The sequence below is a fragment of the Microchirus variegatus genome, assembly GCF_963457635.1.
Source record: "Microchirus variegatus genome assembly, chromosome: 17".
NCBI lineage: Eukaryota > Metazoa > Chordata > Actinopteri > Pleuronectiformes > Soleidae > Microchirus > Microchirus variegatus.
The window spans coordinates 3,592,717-3,615,680 of NC_139818.1; the positions used below are offsets into that span (position 1 = coordinate 3,592,717).

General features: G+C 41.7%; 1 protein-coding gene across 2 annotated transcripts; it reads left to right on the forward strand.

The window, feature by feature from the left end:
• Positions 1 to 397: 397 nt before the first annotated feature.
• Positions 398 to 22,821, forward strand: atxn2l (ataxin 2-like). Of its 2 annotated transcripts, none has more exons than XM_083904356.1 (23): positions 398 to 1,089; positions 2,009 to 2,048; positions 3,858 to 3,914; positions 4,222 to 4,293; positions 4,477 to 4,636; positions 7,260 to 7,381; positions 7,763 to 7,854; positions 9,140 to 9,388; positions 12,004 to 12,455; positions 12,565 to 12,651; positions 12,739 to 12,852; positions 13,024 to 13,104; positions 13,267 to 13,328; positions 14,189 to 14,529; positions 14,829 to 14,898; positions 15,635 to 15,769; positions 15,905 to 15,968; positions 16,537 to 16,718; positions 18,645 to 18,786; positions 18,897 to 19,006; positions 19,162 to 19,341; positions 20,461 to 20,617; positions 22,303 to 22,821. In XM_083904356.1, exons 1-23 carry the CDS (start codon positions 965 to 967, stop codon positions 22,350 to 22,352), a joined length of 3,144 nt encoding a protein of 1,047 aa, XP_083760482.1. In that variant the 5' UTR covers positions 398 to 964; the 3' UTR covers positions 22,353 to 22,821. The 2 variants fall into 2 exon arrangements, with proteins under 2 accessions (XP_083760482.1, XP_083760483.1); XM_083904357.1 differs by having other exon boundaries at positions 12,742 to 12,852.
• The last annotated feature ends 143 nt before the right edge of the window (positions 22,822 to 22,964 follow it).

Sequence of the window (22,964 nt, forward strand, 5' to 3'; positions counted from 1 at the left end):
TTAAATGTCCTCTCATCAACGAACAAATACAAGTATTAACAAAAGAGCAAGTACAATTGCACACACATGAAAGGGTGAGGTAAACAAACATGAAGGTAATTTCTTTGTTGGAAAGAGGAAAAAAAAACCAAAAAAAACTCACACACAGTTATTGATGTTTTATGTGCTGGCTGCCACGTGTACAATAGGTACCGTCCATTCTTGTTTACATCAGACATTTAATTAAAAAAAAACAACAACAACAAAAAAAACACATTTCATCACACATCGCTTCAATGTGCACTTTATTCCACGTACGCGCGTTCACTAGTGGGTCAGAGGCGCACGAGCACGTCCACGCCCCCTCCCCCCTCCAGCCGGTTTCCACTCCGCCGCGCGCGGATTGAGTCAAGTGAAACTACCGAGAGGTGGTGTTGACCGACCGCTGCCGGTTTTCAGTAAGAAAACTGCAAAACCTAACTTTCTTAGGCAACTGACATTGACGTTTGGGACTTCATTTTTAACGGAAGGGTCAGCGGTGCCGAACTCGAGGCGACGCGACAGCGAGAAGAAAGTAAATCCCGGAGGGAAAGCGTCTGAAGTGAGCTAGAGGATCAAAGCTAACGCTAACGTAGCCAGCTAGTGCTAAATAATTGCACGGAAACTCGTGTTTTTTTATCAGTCGCTTGCTTTGACATAATATATATGGTTATAAAGTAGACAGTGGGGGTGAGTCTGTTAAGTTATATGTTACGTTTAATCTAAACGGAGGTATTTTGGCTTTACATTGTAGGCCACAAGCGAGTCGTACTCAGTTGGTGAGATTAGCTACAGTAGCCGGGCTAATTGAGGTTACCCGGCTCTGCGCTCCCCAGGACAGGTGATACTGTGAAACATAGCTCACTGTTAAACAAACTTAACATCGTGAGTATCACTGTTTATAAGTTCGCTTACACGCGATACTCTTTAAGCCTCGTGCTTCGCAATGCTAAAACAACAACAGCAGCCCGGCACAGGCGGGAGAAAAGCATCTAACGGAACCTCGGGCCCCGCCAGTATGTCTTCCCCAGTCAGCGGCACCAACAGCAGCAACAGAACACCGACCGGGAGGTAAGTGAGCTAGGGGAGTGTTGGTAGGAGAGACCGGGGATTGTACTGTTTCCAAGGCCTACCGGTTAAAGCGCTGTGTGCGTAGTGGGCGTGTCCTACGCCTCTCTAGCCAATGACACGTGCTCGTGTTAAATTGACAGAGTCAGCTGAGCAATCAGAATGCTCACATTGAACAAAAGCGAGGACGCAAGGCGGGTCCAAGCGTGGTGAACGATACGGTTAGCAAATCAGCGCTAAAGCGACACAAAGTTTATCTGGCCTGTCAGTGTCAGAGAGGGGACGCTGGCGATTGCAAAACGTTAAAAACACAACAACACGCATCTCGTGCCAGGAAAACAGCTTGCCGTTATAGCTAATGTTGATAATGTTGATAAGGTTTAATGGTTAGCACTAGGCCATATGTGGTCAAATTGTATTAGATTTTATGTTTTCTGAGTTCTCGTCAGCTTTGTCTCTTTGTTTTGTAACCGTGTGTGCCTAGCAGTGATGCCATCCCATGTGTGCAGTCGTTATGGGGGGTGCATTTCATGTCAGTCGTAATTTAGTTATTGAATGTGCGATTGTGTGTTTCTTACTACACACATTGTTTTACCTTTTTTAGAGATGCTGTCGTTACTTATAAATTGTCTCAGTTTTGATATAATGAAAGGTGGAAGCTGAATTCTGGCGCATGGCGGGTGGAATGTATCTCTAGTGGAAACTAGAGAGATATCAAAGGACGTATTACAAATGCTGAAAAAATTCTGAGTTTGGGCTTTGTCAGGTCTCTAATGAAGCGCCTCTTTCTTCCCAGCTAGCCATATTTTGTATATGAGGAATGCCATGACGAGCTTTAAAAACAAGCTAAACTCCTTTCATATTTAAGCCGCCAAACATGTTTTTTAGTTTTTTGTTTTTATGTGCTTTTCCCCCACCACAGGAATCGACCCTCTGCAAAGCCATCATTCCAGTCATCACCTGTAAGTATTCTGATCCACAAACTATGGGAAGTAAATGAACATGTTATGTGCTGTGGCAAAATTGAAATGGCAAACCTGTAAAATCTTAGTGAAATGTGGATCTTAATGACCTCTACTGTCATCATGTTTTAGAGTTAAGGTAAAGTAACATGTTGATAAGTTTAAGTGATTACACTTACAGAAATAGAGAGTCATTTGTACATAAACTGTGTGGCTAATCTTCTATTTTGGAGTGTGGTAAAACTGTCTCTCTTTTATAAAAGAGGACTCCGTAAGTTTTTGCAATTCAACTCCACCTTAGTGCCCTTTTATTTGAAAGGCATCGGCTAATTTTATGTATCGTTAACACTTTGTCACAGCGATGTTTTTTCAGCATCAATCAACGTGAAGTCAAATGTGCTTTTATTTAAATAAACTTGCATATGTATTTACAAGATGAAGAACACGGGCAACTAGAACATTTCTCAGGAGAAATTTCTAAACATGCATGTCATTTGATCTGTTTATGGTTTGCTGGGGCAACAGAATTCCATCAGCCATTGATCTGTGCTCTCCATTCATTTCCTATGGGAAATATTCAGTTCTTTCCACAATTGTGAAACACTTAGAAAAGCCATTGCTCACAATTCCTAGGTGAGTCACACGCTTTGATGTAAGATTTGTGAGGGACAAGTTTTGCGATTAAAATCGTGGAAGAAAAGTGCAAAGAAAAAAAACCCCATTTATTTTATGAGACAAGCTAACTATTCTAGCTCACTCATCTCAATCCTTGCATGAGAAATCATCAAAGGAAGGAGAAGGATTAAGTATCCAAAAGGAGATGGAGACTGCAATGGGGAACTTTGTTGAAGAACTACAGAACAGAGATCACACAAGATCAGCAAGATTCTTAATTTTAAACAGAGCTTTGAGAGAGAGGAAGAACCCAGAAGGATTACAGGATGAGGGTAAAATGATTTAGGACAAGAATGAATGAGAACTTGAAACTGTGATGAAGAAATTTGAATTGTGGAAGGTAGCATTACACCTTTTGGTGTGCAGTCTGCCAGACACTATTACAAAAAAAGAGGCACAGTGAGCAATTGCAAGGTAGTGCAGGACAATTGACTATGTGCACGGGCTCTTCTTTGTTCTCAGTAAGCCAGTTTGACTGTTTTCTGAAGGCTGTCAGCCAGAGATGCTCAACAGTCATGTATGCTGAAGTTAGCAAGACTATTTTGTCTTGAAGTGACTGAGCAGAAGCCTGACTCACTGTGTTTGCTTAAATATAGCTAACTGTATGTGGCACTTTTCATGCTAGTCACACGTTTTGAATGCTGCTTCGGCATTTCCCACCTGTTTTCTTTATTATTGTATCTGCTTTTTTGGTTGTAAACATCTTAACATTTTATATCATCATCAAAAAAGGTTGTGCTCCTTTATGACATTTTTGCAACTATACATAATCATTTCCAGCAGGCTTTTTACTAAGATGGGTAATTTTGCCCTCCACAGTTCAAGATTTTCAAGAGTCCAGTTTTTTTTATCAAGTTCTCCTCTTGGAAGCTACTTGTCATTTGTTTCTGGGTTTTTTCACTCAAAGGTAATAACTGATGAATACAGATCAAAGGCATCATTAAAATTAAACAGGGCAGATCTAAGGTACCTTTGTGAGTTGAATGGAACCCTTGTCCATTCAGCATAAAACTGTAAACAAAGTTGTTAAGCATGCACATACTCATATTTAGAGAGAAATTCACACACATTTAGAGTTCTCAGCATTTCCCAACTGGAAACTTTGTCTTGACACTATGCTTGTTCTGTTTGCAGGTTTTTGAGGGTGTATACAACAATGCCAGAATGCTTCATTTCCTCACAGCTGTTGTGGTGAGTTTTTTTTTAGTATCCTTCCCAATTTTTAATAATTATTCCAAATTAAAAAGAGCATCTTACGTCATTGTCTTACCGTAGTTGGAGATTAAACATAACCTTCCATGATGAGTCTGTCTGAGGTTATACTGGGGTACAGCAAGACACAGGCAGAGGCTGCTGGTTAAAGTTTGGCTCTTGGGCTGGAAAAAATGCACTGTATTGCCTTTTTTTGTTTATAAAGTTGCAACTGAGCATGTTTTTTTCATATAGACAGGAGCTTGTTTTCTGGTTATGGTTTTACTAAAATCTTAATCTCTTTCAGGGTTCCACCTGTGACATAAGAGTCAAGAATGGCAGTGTATTTGAAGGCATATTCAAGACTCTAAGTTCTCGGGTAAGAAATGCAAGTTGATAAAAAAAAGTTTATTTTGCCTGTTCAGCAAAGCACCACAAACAATCCTGCCTGTGTTATAGTAAACACCTCATCAATATGACACTTCATTTATATGACGATTCCTGTCGCCATGGTTCACACAGTCCTCAAATTTCATCTGCTCTTTTCATGTTTGGTTGTTAGTGCGAGTTGGCTGTGGATGCTGTACACAAACGCAGTGAGGACGACGGATCAACCTCGGCTCCGCCACGGAGGGAGGACATCACTGACACTATGATTTTCAGCCCCTCAGACCTGGTGACAATGATCTGCAGAGATGTTGACCTCAACTATGCCACCAGAGGTACAACACACAGAAGCGCACACACACACACACACACACACACACACACACACACACACACACACACACACACACACACACACACACACACACACACACACACACACACACACACGCACACACACTCAGGGGGGATGGAGGTAAATGTGCAAGGAAAGCTGTAAACACTAGGGGTGGGCATGAGCATTTGATTATCAGTGACTTTGACTCTCCCTTATAGATTAAATGATGCAAACAAAGCTTTTATCAGTGATTGCATTTACAAAAACTAGGGCTTGAATGAGAGTCGATTGTTGAGTCCCACATGTCGAATTGTTGGCCTTTTTTCCCCTTTTTTGTGTCTTCCCCCCGAAAAATTGTGTGGCTTTGAGCGCTTTTGAGAAAATTTCAGGTAAAAATGGGATATTCTGTGCTTTTTTGAAGGACCATTATCTCATTAAAGTCAAGGCATTGCAATTATAGTATATTCTATTATAGAGTGTGTCCCCCATCTGGTGCAGACATACGGGCCTTTTTTCTGCACAACGCCCCTGTGCCCCTTCTCTCTCCCCGGTGTTGTGCGCTGGTCCTGCGCCATGCGCTTCTCGGTCTCCGTATCCAACGCAGACTAGATCATTTCTCTACACCAGGGGTACTCAATTAGAAATTCAAAAGGTCCACTCGACAAATGTTTAATCTTTCCAGGGTCCGGAACAGTGACGGTGTATTTTCAAATTCGAACCACAAACAAAAAAAGACAGTAAATAAAGGAAGATTTGAGCAATGCACAAATGATGATGTGCTCTGTCCACATCAGTGTGAGACGTGACACATTTTTTGTGCCACCAGTTCTTTAAACTTGGGCACAAAAGTTGTGAGGGCCAAGCACAGTAAGTGTACTCCTGTATTTGTTCTTTACCATAGTCATGCACAAAAGAATGTGCAGGGTCATTTCCTGCAAGACTGGCACACCTGCTGCAGGGGCCATCTTCGTCCAAAGGGTGGCAGGGTCACAGAGAGATTCCTGCAGTGCATTGTTTTCCTGAAGCTCAATCAGCTCTGATTGAAGATAGGCAGCACTAGCCCATGGGCAGACCTTTAGGGCTTTATTTGTGAATTCTGTCAAATCTTTCACCAGGAATGGATTTTCAATACTCAGCAAGACCCGTTTTCCCAGAGGAAAATCTCCAAACCGGGCTTCAAAATTTTCAATAAATTTGTCCAGGAATTCCACATATTTGCGATACTGTGTTCCTGTATATGGCAGCGGCTGCTGGAGGAGAGGGAGGAGTGGCTCAGCCGGTGATCAGAGAGCTGGACAGAATCAAGTAATCAGTCGGCTATATACACGTTTGCAACCTGATTCTTGCAAGTGTGTAGCGAGTGCTACTGGAGCAAGCAGGGTGTCTACGATGTTAATGCAGTGGTTGTGGAATGGGGGGATGACCAGCTGCAGGGACCCGACGTGTTCCAACAAGGGCAGCCAAGTCTTAAAAAATGTACTACTGGAACCATGGAGTGTCACATTTTCTCTAATTTCATGAAGAAGAGGACATATTTTATCCACTGGGTGTGGGAGCTGCAGGTGCATGTCGTCCAGTGGTTCTCAAACATTTTTACTACCTACCACCTGAGAAAATGTTGATCTTTTTGCCACCATTGTGAATGATGTTAAAATATGGATCTTAGCAGGGGCTATAGAGTATGACCAACAGTTAAAATTGTGGTTGTGACTACATATGGGAATAAGAATCGGCTGTGGAGCAGTCTCTAATACCTCCTGAGAAGAACTCATGCTGTCATCCTCCCATGGAAGTGGGCACTCACCCTCACTAGTAGGCACTTATGTGCCATTGGTGGTATGAGTACGACCGTTTGAGAATTGAGGATGTTGTCCCTTATGTATGAAGTGTTCTTCAATGATAATTTGCAGGGTTCTAGGAAGGAGTTGATTATTTGGACCATTCTAGTGTGGAAGGACCTGAAATAACCTCTTGAGGAGACAATATAACCACTGTGTTGTATGTTTTGACTTGACTAAATGCAAGATGTGGATTATTGGGGATGCACCGATCTGCTTTTTATCTTATCTGATACCTAAATTTGGTTATCTGTCGATACCGATACTATTCCGATATGGATGCTCTGTTTGCCTTAATATTATTATCATCATTATTGTTGATTTTATATAAGGCTTTAATAAGCTCCAAGTATGACTTTACAGACCCTTGGCAATGTTTTAGAATTTTTAAAAACAGTGACAAATCTAGCAACTTTCTGTCATAAACCTAAATATTACAAGAATGCACAATTTTGCCGCAGAGGACCTGCAGCAGAGCTTATTTTCCTGGTTAACTCCTGGTCAATAATGCTCACCTCCTGGCTGTAAACTGGAATGGATTTCTTGAACCGCTCAGGAAATCCATTCCAGTTTTTGCAGCCAGCTAGCAGAGCAGTCAGGGAATCACTTGTGGAGACATTTCAGCAGACAACATTAAAGCAAAGTATCGGATCAGAGATCTCTACAGTTGTTTTTGAGTTTTTCCCGATCTGTGAATTAAGTCTGTATCGGAACCCGATACTGGATCAGATTGGTCCCATCCCTGCTTTTTATAATGGCCTTTAATCTTGTCTTTAATTTTAGACACCTTCACAGATACAGCCATCACCTCCACCCGTGTCAATGGAGAGCACAAGGAGAAGGTGTTGCAAAGATGGGAGGGGGGAGACAGCAATGGAGAGAGTTATGATCTGGAAAATGATGCGGTGAGTCCATTTGTCTCCTACTCGCATAAACACCGGTATATAAAACAATTACCTTAATGATTTTTGGGCTGTAACTTTCATCAAAAGTAGGCAAATATAATGTGACATGTTCATTTTTCAAAGATATTCCCTACCACCCTGCCTGCATGCATAAACATGTTTATTTATAACCACACTTTCTATGAATCGGGCGAGGATAAGCACTTTTTGCATTAGCTGTCAGTGATTTCTCTTCTAGCGCTACACTAACAGTTGAGTCCAAAGATTTGTTCCTCACATATAGTGTAGAACCAGAAATACCGCCACACACCACATGTGAACACCATACTTTCAAATACTGTTTATTTTACCACCTTGCTATCTCCCCAATTCCCTCCTCAGTCCAACGGCTGGGACGCCAATGAAATGTTCCGTTTCAATGAAGTAAAATATGGAGTAACATCAACATACGATTCCAGCCTCTCTATGTATACGTGAGTATTTCTATCAATTCATTGAGTTTGATGTATGTTATATGGAGATCAATCAAAACTATGAAGAATCACACTAATTATAGAGATGGACACTGGTTTTCAGAGTGAAATGTGAGCAGTTAGCATTGATGTACAACATCAATGGACAACAATCAATTGTTGTGTATCATTTTTGGTTGGAAGTTTCCAGTTGAAGGAATGCCCCCTTAAATCGGGAAAGAGTCATATGCCCCACATTAAAGGGGCCATATTATGCAAAATCAACTTTTTAATAATTGTAATACTTATATTTGGGACCATGGAGGCCCTGTGATTAGATAAGTGTGAAATAAAGATGACTCACTCATGTTTTTGTGATCCGCCTCAGTCTAAGTACAGGAGATAAAACATGCTACGTTGACTTACGCATAGGGCTGCAACTAACGATTATTTTTGTTGTCGACTAATCTATCGATTATTTACAGATTAATCGACTAATCACGATTATCTTAAATAAAAGCTAATCCACATAGAGCTTGTAACTGCAGATAATTTAGTCCGGGCATGTCATTTTCAAGCAGGAAGAAGAGGTTAACTTGTAGAAATAGGATATAATGTGTCTCCTTTAAGTTGTTCGTACATAGTACATTTGCCTCCATGTTTTTTTGGATTTATCAACTGGATTGCAGTCAACTCGGAGGTGATGTATATTCAGAATATATTTGAATATCTTTTTAGAGGGAATATTCAAATATAATTTTTGAGCAATTTTGACTGCCCTAGTAAGCATGTCTTGGAATATCAAGAATGCATGAAGTTAAGTCAGCACCCTTCACATCAGCAGGTAACACAGGGATTTTTATAAAAGATGTTGATTTGCACAGTCAAAGTTGTGTATTTTGACTGCAATTGTCTTTGCACTCTGATTCCTCACGTCATTAGAATCATGAGCTCTTCTTTGTAAACAGCATCATTTTCTGGGGCCATGCAAACTTGTATTAGTGTGGAGTTATTCTACAGTATTCATGACAGTAAAATAGACCATCCTAAGTTAATCTACTACAGTAATTCTGTTAGAATGAGTAGAAAATGCTGTGAACACCTGATTATGCATGAAAAAAAAAATGCCGTCAGATACTGTGAAACCGTTCGAAATTTGAAAAATACCGTGATATATATTTTTGGTCATACCGCCCAGCCCTAGTTAATCATCCCATTTGTTCAGTATTTGGTGTTGAAATTGACTTAATCAAATGTTTTCTGGATTTTTTATTTCTCTGTCCCACTTTTCTCTCTCATTGCCCAGTGTGCCACTAGAAAGAGGCAATTCTGATGTTTTTCGGCAGAGGGAGGCACGAGCGGCTCGCTTGGCCAGTGAGATCGAGTCTAGCCCCCAGTATCGTCATCGTGCCAACCTGGAAAATGATGAGGGCAGAAGTGAGGAAGACAAATTCAGTGCTGTGTTGCGTGACGGCGGTGATCGGGAGAGAGGCCGCGAGAGTCCACGAGACAGAGACCGTGAAAGGGGACGAGACAGCCCAGGAGCCAGCAACAGGTGAGGGAAAATTTGGGTTAAAAAAGGGGCATTCTGAGGCTTTTTGAAGGATCATTATGGTGACTCATGAAGTAAGGGCCAGTAACTCGAATTGGAAAAAAAACAAAACTGAAAAACCGAAATTAATTATTATGCCAATTCTCTAACATTGTTTTTTTTTTTTTTTTTTTTTTTTTTTAATCTAATTTTGTTGTTATGGCTGGACTGTGTATAAAGTTAAGGCATTGCAATTATAGAGGGTGCCCCTCATTTGGTGCAGGCCTTTCTTTCTGCGCACTGCCCCTGCTGACTCCTGTGTGCTGCTGTAAGCAGACTCTCCGTATCCAACGCAGAATGGATAATTCCTCCATGTGCAGTTTTATCCCCACATCCATATATGACACATACATAATGATCTTTATGACGAGGGTCGAGTACAGTCGCGATGAAATACAGGGGATCCGAGTAGAGCTTAGTAAAACGCATTGACAGACTCTCAAGAGCGCACTTTTCATTGTTATCACTCCGTGGTCTCAACCTTTGTGTAGAATAGGCCTGTCACGATAACAAATTTTGCTGGACGATAAATTGTCTTAGAAATTATTGCGATAATCGATAATATTGTTGTTCTGAGATAATTTTCATCTAAAATGATAATGGTATAATAATGCAGGTACACATTTTCAAAGAGAAATAAACTTTTATTTTTAAAGAATATTTAACACTAGAACACAATAAATTAACAAACAAGCAAAAGCAATAAATAAAATGGGTTAGCTGCACTCTGCTGTGGTAGGCTACGCCAGGAGTCCCGCCTCCCCACACACCATGCGACAGACAAGTGACTGACATGAGGGTTCACTCATCGTTTCTCTGGCTTTACACGGCAACGCTCCCGGGTGAAACCGACAAAATATATGATCAGATGTGCCTTTCGTTTAGACGGCGACGGCTCCGCTGTCGTGTTCCCGTCTAAAGGGTTGAAAACGCGAAAGTGTTTTCTGAGCTGCTCACGCTGGCACGACGCTGAAGTTGGCACCACATTCGTCACTGAAGTTGGCACCACATTCGCCTCAGGTTCTCTAAAGAGAACCGGGGGAGAATGTGGTGCCAACTTTAGCGTCGTCAAGCTGGCTATCCTCCTGTACGCTGACGTCAGATCCATGTGCAGTACAGACAAACAACAACAAACATGTGGATTAGAATCCATCAGTCCCACATTCAAGTCGCCTTAGCTGCTCTGATACCTATCCAGGAGTCATTTCAGCAATTACGCCAAGTCAATGTTTTGGTTTTCGACTGTGGGCTACTCAGCGCTACTAGAGAGAAGTAGAAGGAAGTTTCAGCGCATGCGCGCGCTCCTGGTGTTGTTGTATGGCAGTGCTTCACAGCGCCACCTAGCCACCTGGCATGCATACTACATCAAATTTCACACACTTTAAGACCCGAGAGAGAGACGGGGAAAACAAAAAAGCATGCAAATCATTTATCGCGGCCAGAACAATGATCGAGCTGGTTTTAATTATCGTGCGATTCATTGATTTATTGAATATCGCGACAGGCCTAGTGTAGAAGACACTTTAGTGCTGTAAATAAGGGAATAACAGATGCATCAGATGAGCTGATCTTTTTAGTTTACTGCTCAAAGAGAGAGAGAAGAGAGTTCTGTAGCAGGGAGTTCATAATCTGCGCTGCAGCCAAGTTTCACCTCTGCTTAAAGAGACTTTCAAGCATTTAATATGTGCTGTTCCAACATGTCCACATCTTGTTGGAATCGTTTTATTGATGTTCCAAACTGATTTTGGACAGACTCTATGTGCATCATCACAACATCGTTTCGGTGGTTACCGGGAGAAACAGGAGGAAAAAATAGGACGCCCGAACGCCCTGCTGGCTAAAAGCCTGCATCTCAGTCTAAGTACAGGAGATAAAACATGCGATGTTGACTTCTCCTGAGTTCTAAACAAACTTCCAGCCTCAGAGGATTTACGCATGATACATTTTATATATGATGTCAATGTGACAGCTAGAGTTATTCAGTGTAATTGAACTGCTATGGTGCTTCATCCTTAAGGTATTTTGACCAAAGGATATCACAGGTATGTTCGGACACCAGGGAACTCGGTTAACTTGTAGAAATAGGGTATAATACGAGTCCTTTAAATGAAAATAAAAATACACAACAATAAGTTTTCACTTTACAGGCATTTGAATTTTGCCCATCTCTCCTTTTGCAAGCTTTTATATCACTCTTTTGTTCGCATAGCATTGTCCATATGTATCCTTGTCTGTTTGTGTTTTTTCTTTGCTCTTCCAGAGAAATGTTTTGAGTCTGTAATACCTGTCTAAATCCAGGCTTGTTTGGTGTCTGGCATCTGAAAGAGGAGGCAGGGAAAATGAAACATGGCACTGGTCTGAGGGCAACCAGTTGGCCAGTCATTCTTCTCATGCAGCTCCTCGAGAAAGAGTGTAATTCCTCCCATTGTCCGAATTCTATAACCCAAAGCTTTTCTTCCATGACACGGCTTATTTTGCAGTGAGAGAAAACTTACATAGAAGCGAGCGGAGGCGTTTCTGTTTCCAATTCATCGATTGTCATGTGTTTCTGAATTTAAAGGATTTTCTGTCTCTTTCAGGGAGGGCAAGTACATTCCATTACCTCAGCGTCAGAGAGAGATGAACCGGGAGCGTGAGCGAGCTGAGAGAGGTGCCGGTGGGCCTCCACCGCATAACCGTCTGAGTGGAGGTTACCGCTCTACCACTCCATCCTCCTCTTCACCCAGACCCCCGCTGCCCTCTGCTGCAGGGCCACAACCCGGCATCTCCCCATCAGAGAGGAGCAGCCCTCTGTCGGGGCGAAGTGGCGCCTACGCCCCCCACCATCCCCAGGGAAGCCCCAGCCCAGGACCAGGCTCTGGTCCTGCAAGCCCATACACGCCTGCCCCTCCCGGTGGACCCACTCCTACACCAACCTCTGCTTCTGCTGCCCTTTCCCCTGGCAGCCCCCCTGCCCCACAAGGACACACAGTCTCTCATTCTCATTCACTCCCACACTCACTTACTGATGCAGGCAGGCCTGTTAATGGTGGTAAGTGTATGAACTTGGGTCAGAAAGGTTTTTTTGGTTTAGCTTTACCGCCAAGGTAAAATTGTGAGAAAAAAAAACATGGAGTTTTTTTTGTGTGCCTGTTTTTCAGTCTCTGCTAGAACTTCCCCTAAAGCCCAAAGACCGCCACAGTCGAGCAGGTCGGCCCGTACTCCAAACTCACACACTCAGTCCACAGGTATGAGCTACACTCAGATCTTGTCACCTGCTCTTATAATCTTTTCAGCATAATTACTGATGGTTCTTCTCTCTCGTGTAATTTCAGCAGCTCGCTCTCCTAAATCAGGCTCTTTCCAGGACACGCCATATTTAGACACTTCCTCCGTCAGCCTACCTGCCCAGAAGACGTCTGGCCCTGCTCCTCTCTTCCCTGTAGATGGTACGATCTTATGACCCAAAGTCTTATGATATCGCCACCTAAGTCAAATCAAAGTCCAAACGTTCTACAGCCTGTAATTTTCTCTGTCCGCTCATAACAGTGAACAACATATTGAAGGTGGAGTGTAATGAAGCATCCCTAATAAGCTTATGATTTTTCTCGTCATTGCAGTGAATGAGATTCTTGGTGCAGCTGCAAAAGAACGTTCAGCTGAGAGTCCCAGCAGCACAGAGGAAAGCAAGAATAGTAAAGGTTTGTGTGAACTATTTTCAGTTGGTGCCAGTTAAATACCGGAAATAAATCTACTCATACCCCACTGTATGTCATGTGATTTTTTTTTCCAGGATGGCCTGGAATGAGTTTCTTCAGAATTTCACATTTTTCATTAACCTTTGTTTCCTTTTTCTGCACCAGCACCCTCTGTGCTGCACAGGTCACAGATCGAGGCGCTGAGGAAATTTGGCAAGGAATTTAGGGTGAGATTTCAGTTTGCTTTCACTCATGTGTGAAATGAGAAAATCTGAGCAATCAAGAAGCCGAGTCATGAGTGATTGCTATTATCTGACAAATCACTAGGCCTTATGTTTTAATTGTGTCAATTACCAGTAATAAATAGACAATAAGAACTGCACTTGCACTGCACTCAAGCTTTGGGATGAGAAATGAAATGAAAAATAAAAAAATAAAAAATCATGAAGGCAATTAATTTTTTCTCCTTAATTTGTCAGGCCATGGCACGGGTAGAAGAAACAGTCATGTGGTTGTATGAGTTATTGAAACCTAGTACTGACTTCAGTGTGCACCTCCTATGCTGACAACCAGCCTGAGACACAGAGGCTCACTCTCACTGAAAACATGGCTGTTGAACAGATTTGAGTCATTATCCGAAAGCTCACATAATAAAATATATGCAGGCTGAAATTAATTATATTTTAAGAATGTGTTCACCACTTTATTTATTCAGCCTCTTTTAATTTGAAACAGAAGTTTGTGGTTTAATAAATTGCATAGTTTCCTGCACAACAGTCCGTTGAGAAAATCAGTGACTTTACATCATGGCACACAGGATTTGATGATCCACTGCTAGGGTCAACAACAACACAGCTGGGTCAAATATTATGTTTTTCTAGTGACATCAGTGTTTGACACTTACTGCTGCCTTGCCAAACAAGGCAGCAGTAAGACCAGCAGCTCCCATGTCCCTAAAATCTTTATCTATGGACTTTGGTGCAGGAGCTGTTCATAAACTTATATTTTCCAAGTTTTAACCTCAGTGATGAGAAAGGCAGCTCTTTCATGCGTCTGTGTCACTTAAACTCTGGTCTTTTTCCTCCAGCTCCAGCCAAGCGGAGGCAGCTCTAGCTCTCCCAGCTCTCCAGCTGCAGCTACCCCTCCTGCTGTCAGTGAGGTGTCCCAGCCCAGCTCAGCCAAACCTTCACCTTCAGACGTTCACCCTGCTTCAGACTCTAAACCACAGCCTCTGGCATCCAGCCCCTCTCAGCCTCAACAGTCACCTGCTCCTGCTGAGAACCCCACCAAGGATATCACAGCTACACCTGGTCCCCCAACAGCTGTCACCATCGCACCCGTTTCAGACAGGCAGTCACCGGCCGCCCCACAGCCAGCCAGGACTCCAGGAAGTGAGGACGGCAGGTCTGAGACGGAGGGCGTGGCAGAGTGAGTTTCAAGAAAGATTAGAGATCTCCTTAACAAAATCATTTTGATTCGTTATATTGCTATGAATTTGAAGTACAAGCTTGGTTTGGGGGGTTTTAGCATCACAGATCTTTACATATTTTTGGTGAACATTTTTAAGTGAAAAACTTGCATGTTACTGGGCTAGACAGCATTTTCCACATTCATGAAGATTTCTAAAATGGAATTACCTTGTCATCATGATGATAAATAAAATATCAGCCTATCCTTATATTTACAAATCAAAAAGACATAATTTCCTTTTTTTCCCCCATTTCTAGCCAAGTAAAGAAATCCACCTTAAACCCCAACGCTAAAGAGTTCAACCCTAACAAACCTCAGATGCCTATGGTAAGACACTGCATTTCTAATGAATCCTTATGGAACAAAACTCTACCCATATACTTTGTGAGTTAACGGGATGAAAATTGGACATACCTACATCATAAGTATGTCCAAGTCACAGAGATACAAACAAGAAAGTATACTTTTTTTTCCAAGCGATCTCACTGTTTATCTACCACAATTTTGGTATTTATGATTTCATGCATTTTCTTGGAAACAGGAAGAGTTCACTGGCATTGATTTTAGGGATGCACCGATCCACTTTTTTTCCCCTTCCGATCCGATCTCTGAATTTGTATATCTGCCGATACCGATACTATTCTGATATGGAAGCCCTGTTTGCTTTAATATTATTATCATTGTTGATTTTGATTATAAGGCTTTAATAAACTCTATACAGGCACGTATGATATGTACGACTTTTACAACGTTTACAGCAACTTTCAGTGAGCGCAGAGCAGCGCGCACACAAACGACCAGCTAGCAGAGCAGTCAGGGAATCACGAGGAGACTTTTCAGCAGACACACACACAGTCAATTACGTCTGTAATGACTGGATCGGATCGGCCCCATCCCTAATTAATTTGATAGATTTATTTTTATGGGAAAACAATTGTTTAAAAGCAAGAATGCATGTAGTGTGAAATAGCCAGTTTAGAAAAGAAAAACAACAACATGGAATATATGACGTATTTGCCCCTGTGTTTCAAATATGTTTCACTGCACTTGTCTACAATTACAGACAAAGCCCAACACTGCACCCACTCCACCTCGGCCAACTCCTCCAAGCCCAGTGGTCCTTCAGCATCCTGGTGGACAGGGGCCTCTCTACACCACTCCCTACCTCTCCTACGTCTCACAGATCCACCCTGTGCAGGTATGTGGCATTTTGCTTTAAATAAAAAAAACAACAAAGTGATTAATAATCCATTGCTCATCAATTAATGTTTAATATTGTATTCCCCTCACCTCTTTTACTCATGTTGATCTCTTTGTCATTTCTGTTTTTCAGCCTCCACCAATGTACCAGTACACGATGTCTACAGTCAACCAGGGAAAATACCCCAGGACCAAAGGTGAAAGCTGTGCTCTAAGCCTAAAGTTTCCGTATGAAGTTGCCATGTGACAAATAGGTTCTCAATTAGCAATGTCACAGCTAGAAACATGCTTAACATATTATAATGTTGAATAGGACTGAATAATAAGAATTTTCATGCCGATTATTTTCTCAATAAATCTATTTGTTATTTCAATAAGTTTTGGTAAAATTATGAAAAATGTTAATTGTTTCCCAAAAATAAATCAGAATTTTGGACTTCAAATGTAATTAATTTAAATCACAATTTTTTTCATTTCATTTAAAAGTGGTAAAATAAACACTTGAGTAAATTAAATGATCAAAATAGTGATTGATTTTGCAATCCATCAGTAGCAAGTGCTGTATATTATGGTATATTAAGGTTTTATTTTGTTGATGGCAACATTTGTATAACCTGTGACACCAAAATGCATTCAATTAAAAGAACAAAATTCTAGCTTTATTGTAAAGCCAGTATTCACAAAGGGGCAGTTTGCCTCAGTGGTCTCTAAAATATGTAAACATGGCAACATCTAATTTAAACACATTTTTGTGTTTTTCACCAGGATCAGTCGTGGCTCCACGCTCTGACCATGGTACCTCAGCACCCCCGCTGCTGCAAACTGCAGCTTCAGCAGCTGGAGCCCCACTGGTGGCTTCTCCCTACCCACAGTCCTACCTTCAGTACAACCCACAGCAGTACGGCCAACAGCAGGTCCTCCAGGCCATGACACCTTATCCTGGACAGGTATGATGTCCACGTGTTTACACTAACAATAAAATAGAGAGCCGATTTTCATTTGAGGGTGATGTTTTCAGATAAAATTGATCTTTGTTTAGAAGAAAGTTTAAGCTCATTATCAGATTAATCTGTGTCCACCCTTTGGCATGCACGTTGGTTCAAACCATATGATGTCTGATTTTCTCCTCTGTGTTGTTTTAGTTCCAAAAAAATACTTTAAACTCAAAACAACAATGGTGCTCAGTTTTCTGTTATGAGAGCAATGACGGGGTGGAAGTGTTGATGGGTTTTCTCATAATCACCTGATAGTAGAGTTATGGTGGAGAAGAACCAATCAAGAAGTAAATGCAGGTTTTCAATTTACCTTGATCTTATTTTATTATTATTAACATTTTTAAAAACCCATTTAATTTTATTTACATGTCACAACAGATCTGAAAAGAACTTGTTTTGAAAAAAACCCCCAAAAAACGTATAATAACTCGCCGTAAATCGATGCTCTCTGTGCGGTGCGTAATAACAACTCTGTGGCTCTGCAGCACCTTCAGTTACGCAGCGCCATAGCTAGGGCTGTCATCAACCAAAGAAACTCTTGGTCGACTAAAGCCCTGAAATTTCGACCAAAAATCAACTAATCGACGGGGGGTACTTTGCGACTGCGGCTCTTTTATTTTGAAAAGACCCGCACCCGCAAAGTACCTGTGCAGCTGCGGAATCTTTGTTTGTAGAGTGATAAAAATGGTACCGCTGGGATCTGTAGATTCTCCGCTGTCCAGCTGACACATGTTTTTTTTGTTTACATAATCACGCTGGCGCTCCGGTGCCGCTTTTCAATGTGTGCGCTGACGGTTTTTTTCCGCTCCTGCTGTTTGATCAATCGGTGTTTTAACTGTGTTTCGTGAACATAAGAATTATTTATATGAGCTTCTAGCTGAGTTTCTGACCTTTCTGTGGGTATGCAGCATGTCTGTGTTTGTTAAAGTTAGACATGGTTTTATGACGCTTTTGTCGCTGCGTCTGACGCTGCCCCCGATCCCAGGGGCAACAATAAACGTGACTTTTATTTAAAACATGCATAAACTTCAGTCTCACTTTGAAGTATTTATTGAGCACCACTAGCTAGTGTGCTTTGCGTGCATTGCGGTGTCACAGCTTAGCATAGCAGTGGAGAAAAATTAATGAAAGCCCACAGCTTAGCCGAATTGCAAGTTCAACGATTTTTGAACGCGTGCGTGCGTGCGTGCGTGCGTGTATATATATATATAATATTTTTAATAGATTTCTTCTTGGTCAAATTAAAATTTTAAATTTTATTAATGGGTTAGGGTTCTTGTGCTGATATCACTAGTTGACAGTATATTTTCGGAAATTATGGGCTATGATATTACGCAAATGCACCTTAAGCAAAACACTGTCAGAGTCGTCAGATTCGAGTCTGTCTCTCAGCGCAGTAGTACGTACGTGTAAGGGGTGGGATTGAGCAGCTGAACTCAGCTTGTCAGCTCAGAGAACCACTGGGCCTTATAAAATAGCGTTCGCAAGGCAACATAAAAATAATATATAATATACCGGTATGGCGATATTGTCTCAACTACATATCGCTTTCAAAAATATACCGGTATAACTCTACAGGTATATCGCCCAGCCCGAGACCTGATAGCAGTTTGGGCTAGCTACAATTTAATTTTGGTCATAATTTTATAATATTTATATATAATATATAACAATGGCAAGTCATAATTAAGCTGCATATATCCTACAATTAACAAGCTACAATTAATTAAAGATACCTGTAATGATTAATCCCATTCACATGAGAAGACCAGGACGACATGTTTTTATGAATATTTGTAATACGTAGCCAGACTAGATTTTCAATAAAAATGTATTTATTTTTTAATTGAGTTCCTCTTTTCTCTCCCTTCTCTCCAGCCAATGTACTCCATGTTGCAGAGTGGAGCCAGAATGATCAGTCAAGGTGGGGGTCCACATCCCCAAGCCCTGGGGCCACCAGGAGGCCCCCAGTATGCTACACAAGGAGATGGACCTCAGGGACCTCAGCAGGGCATCTATGGTTAGTGAAGAAATCATTAAAGCAAATCAGAAAATGTGCAGTGGCAGTATTTTGAAGTTCCGCTGTTGGTAGAAACCTCCAAAACTTTATTTTTTGTAATGTCTCCCTAGCTCCACAGTCGTTCTCCCACCACTCTGGTGCAGTACATCAGCCTCAGCCCTCCAGTACTCCAACAGGCAACCAGCCTCCTCCACAACACACTGCACCAAGCCCTGGACAGGTGAGCTGTAGTGTACACACACCTAGTCTCCTTTTATGGACAAGCTCCCCCAGTCTGTATTTCTTCACAAGACTCTTCCTCTTGAGGCCTGGATCTGTTGTTTTCTTCTTTTTCTGTTGTCATTCACATATGACTCTATATGTGTTTATTTTCAGAATGCCCAGTCAGCTCCACAACAACAGTCCCTCTACCACTCGGGTCCTCTGTCGGCACCCACCCCGCCCAACATGCCCCCCGGCCACACATCTCCACAGGGATCTTACCCCATTCAGGGCTACAGCATCCACAGCCACCAGGGCATCCCTTCTACATACCCCTTGGGACAGATAGCACAGGTATGGATCCACAGAGCAGCTTAGTTTGATGCTGTATGGTTTCCGTTCCTTCACCTGCATTGCAACTCTGCGTGAGATTGCTCATGTCGGCGTCCATCTCTCTGTTAATATTGGATTGTTTTCACTCTGAAGTTCATATTTTCCTTAAAAAAATTAAATGGAAGGGAGCCCGGCAACCAATCGTGCGGAATTAAATCAAGTGATTTTAAAACTTACGAGACAGGAGCTTCAAATAAGCATTTTATGGGTTGTACTGACATATTTAAAGTTATTCAAACGGATTGGGTAAGGTATAATCTGCCAGATATTAGCCTCATGAATGAAACCAAGTGATTTTGAGAAGTAGAAAAAAACCATTGGAGGATCGATTGACACATTTAAGTTGACAATGGGGCGAAGTATGCTTCTAAAGTTGTTTACGCCGGTGAAATTGATACACTTAAGCAAGAGGCTGATCAGGTGGTCCGGCCTTCCAAATATGGTTAACATCATGATTAGTTCTTGGAATCTAATAGGAAGCACGATGCTGCTGGGGGTTTCTTTGTTCTGCTCGCTCATTGGGGAAGGGTAGGGTGAGTTTTGTGGCTGAATGTTAATGGTAAAAATGTGAGGAATATTTTTGGAACAGTTTTGACTTGGAAAACAATCACAGCACACAGACGGGGTGGCAAACTTTCAAAGAGACAAATGCATTAATAGTCCCAAATCATAGTGCAAAGGGCCGATGCGTTATCTAGAACGCTGAGCTATTCTTTAATATTGTTGACATTTTTAATATACTAAAATTAAAAAGTACAGTTCATTTATCATTTTGAAAGTAACCGTGTAGCACCAGAGTAAGAAATAGGGATGGGATTTTTTTAGTCTAAAATGAAGTAGTACACAGTAGAATATTTTTCTGCAGCTGTTGCTGCTGCTTTTTTTTTTTTTTTTTTTTTTTTTTAAAGGCAGACTATTTGAAAAAAATTGACATGTGGCCTTGACAATCGACTTTCAAAATGTTGTCATTCCCATTCCTAAAAAAGAAACCACCAAAATAATTCCCAACCTTAATTATTTCATGTTTCTTAACATTGTTGAGAATGTACAATATCCTGATTTCCTTTCCTCCCTCTCTAGGCCATGTCGGGTCCTCACCACTCTGGGAGCCACGGTCAGCCCCAGTTAGTGATGTTGCAGCCTCCACCACAGCAGGGTCCTGGCTCAGTGCCCCAGCATCCTCAGCATGGACCTCAGCAAGGAGCACACCAGCACTTCTACATAGGGCATCCACAAGGTAAGGAGATCTAAGACGACAAACAACCGCCATTAAAACAAAACTCCCCATCTAACCCCCTAATATATTGAAAACCTTCAATTCCTACTTATACCCATATCAGTCCAATGTGGTCTCTGTAACCACATTTAAACAACTGATAATTATGATCTGTGCTGATGCATTCATCACGAATAATAGGAGCGCATGGAAGTCATGTACCATGTGGACATGAGCTGTGCAAAGTCTGATGCTGCTGAAGTGATGCAGCAGTGAAGTGAGTGAAATTACAGAGGTTTTAGTAAAGAGATCTCTAGGCGTTCTCTCGTTTGGCACCATCTGTGCCATTTGAGATTTCTTAGGTACCAAATTATTAAAACCCATTAAATTTTATTTACATGTCGCTATTGGTCTTAGGGATGGGACTTTTTTGTCGACAAATCGATCGACAATCGACAAAAAATGTATAGTAAAAAAAGTCGAAGTGTCACAAACGCGTAAAGTTCACAACCATGGAGGTTAAAGAAGCTGTGCACGAAAAGGTGATCCTGCTGTCCAGGCTCACTGCGCTCCCACATGCGCGCATCACCGTGCGCGTCCAAGCGTGTGTGTGCGTGCAGTGCGAACGAGGTTGCACTTAAGTTTAGGACGGGAGTGGGGGACACAACACGCGCGCTAAATGAAGGCGGCATCTCACCCAGTCAGGATCACTGTACTTCACTCTCAAAAACCTGAGCTGTCTGGCGAGTGGCGACACGCGCGTTCCAGCGGAGAGTCCGTTTTTTTTCTTTTTTTTGCCCCTCATTTTTATTATCGCTGTTCTGATGGTCAATAATGGACATAACAGCCATGTTTTTGAGCCTAAAATGAAGTAGTACACTGTGTAGAATAGTTTACACCCCCGCATTGCTGCTGTTGCTGCTGATGTAAAAAAAAATAAAAAACAAAAAAATAAGTCGACAAAAAATTCGACACGTGGACCTCGACAATCGACTCTAAAAATTTGTGAAATTCCCATCCCTAATTGGTCTAAAAAGAACTTGTTTTGAATATTTTTTTTTTTTTAAGTAAAAAAGCTGTAAATTGATCCTCCTTGTGCAGTGAGTAATAACCGTCCTCTTTGATCTTATCCACACATGTTCAAACGTACGTGGTGTATCAGTATTGTTTGTCACTGTAGACACGTTAATAATATTATTTTGAAACACTGTGATAAGTTTCAGAGCTTAATATTGCAGCGTCTCCACCTGACAAGAGCGCTCCGCAAACTCTCACCGCAGCTCGAGAGTTGCTGGGCTGCGGTCCGCAAAGTTCCACATCCAAGTAATGTAAACATGCGAGTCCCACTTAAATCAGGCTAGTCTTATTCGGACTAACATACCTGGATAATGTGATTCATAGTCCGATTACTCCTGCATTTATACGCATAGTTGAACATGGCAACCACAAGAGCCATGCTCGATCTAACTTGTATCATGTACATGATACAAATTGTACAGCAGGTATGAAACATACAGAACCACAGCACCATCCATCTCGCCGTTCACATGTATACTCACTCTGCAAGTTGTGCAGTTTCCTGTCTCACTGTGGCCTTCGCTTGATTAAACTGTTCATGTAAATGTACTGAGTGAGTGTTGCATCAGCTTGTCCCTACTAATATCCTTCCATTTATAATTAATTCCACTTTTCTTTCTCTACCACAGCAATGCAGGTACAAACACACCCTGCTTCCTTCCATCCACCTGGAAACTGAAGCCCTCTACAGTCTCCACCACGCCAACCCTCCCTATATTGCTCCCTGGAATGAACCCCTATTTCCCCACCTCTTGCTGGATTCAAGGCCTAGACTGAAGCAGGCTGACAGGGACCGTACAGAGGAGACAGCTTGAGTCTCACAGCACCTTATTATTCTGCTGTAGTGTTGTTCATCAGCCCTGAGCGAGGAGAATCCGTTTAATGCTAAATAGGACGGCAGCAGCCTCTGACCCCCTGCTACCATCCTGCTCTCCTTTTCACTTTCTTCCCTCTTCAGACAAAGAACGCCTTGCCTGGCGAACGCATCACAGAGGAGATAAACAACAGCAGACACTTCAAGCAATGTGTGTTTTTAACGTAGTACCATAAAACAAAACACAGACTGTTGCAGGATTCTCATCGGGAAACAGCCAGGAAGGAGAGATTTGAAGAGGAGATGGGATTTTTAAAACAAATCACGTTTTTCTTTTCTTTTTTAAACTTGATCCAGTAGTAATAAACCCCCCTTTGCCCTTCCTCTCTCCTGTAGGAAAATATACTAATTAATAAAGAAAAATGGACAAGTTGGACAAAAAAAATATTAAAACAACAATGACCAAAAAAAAATAAA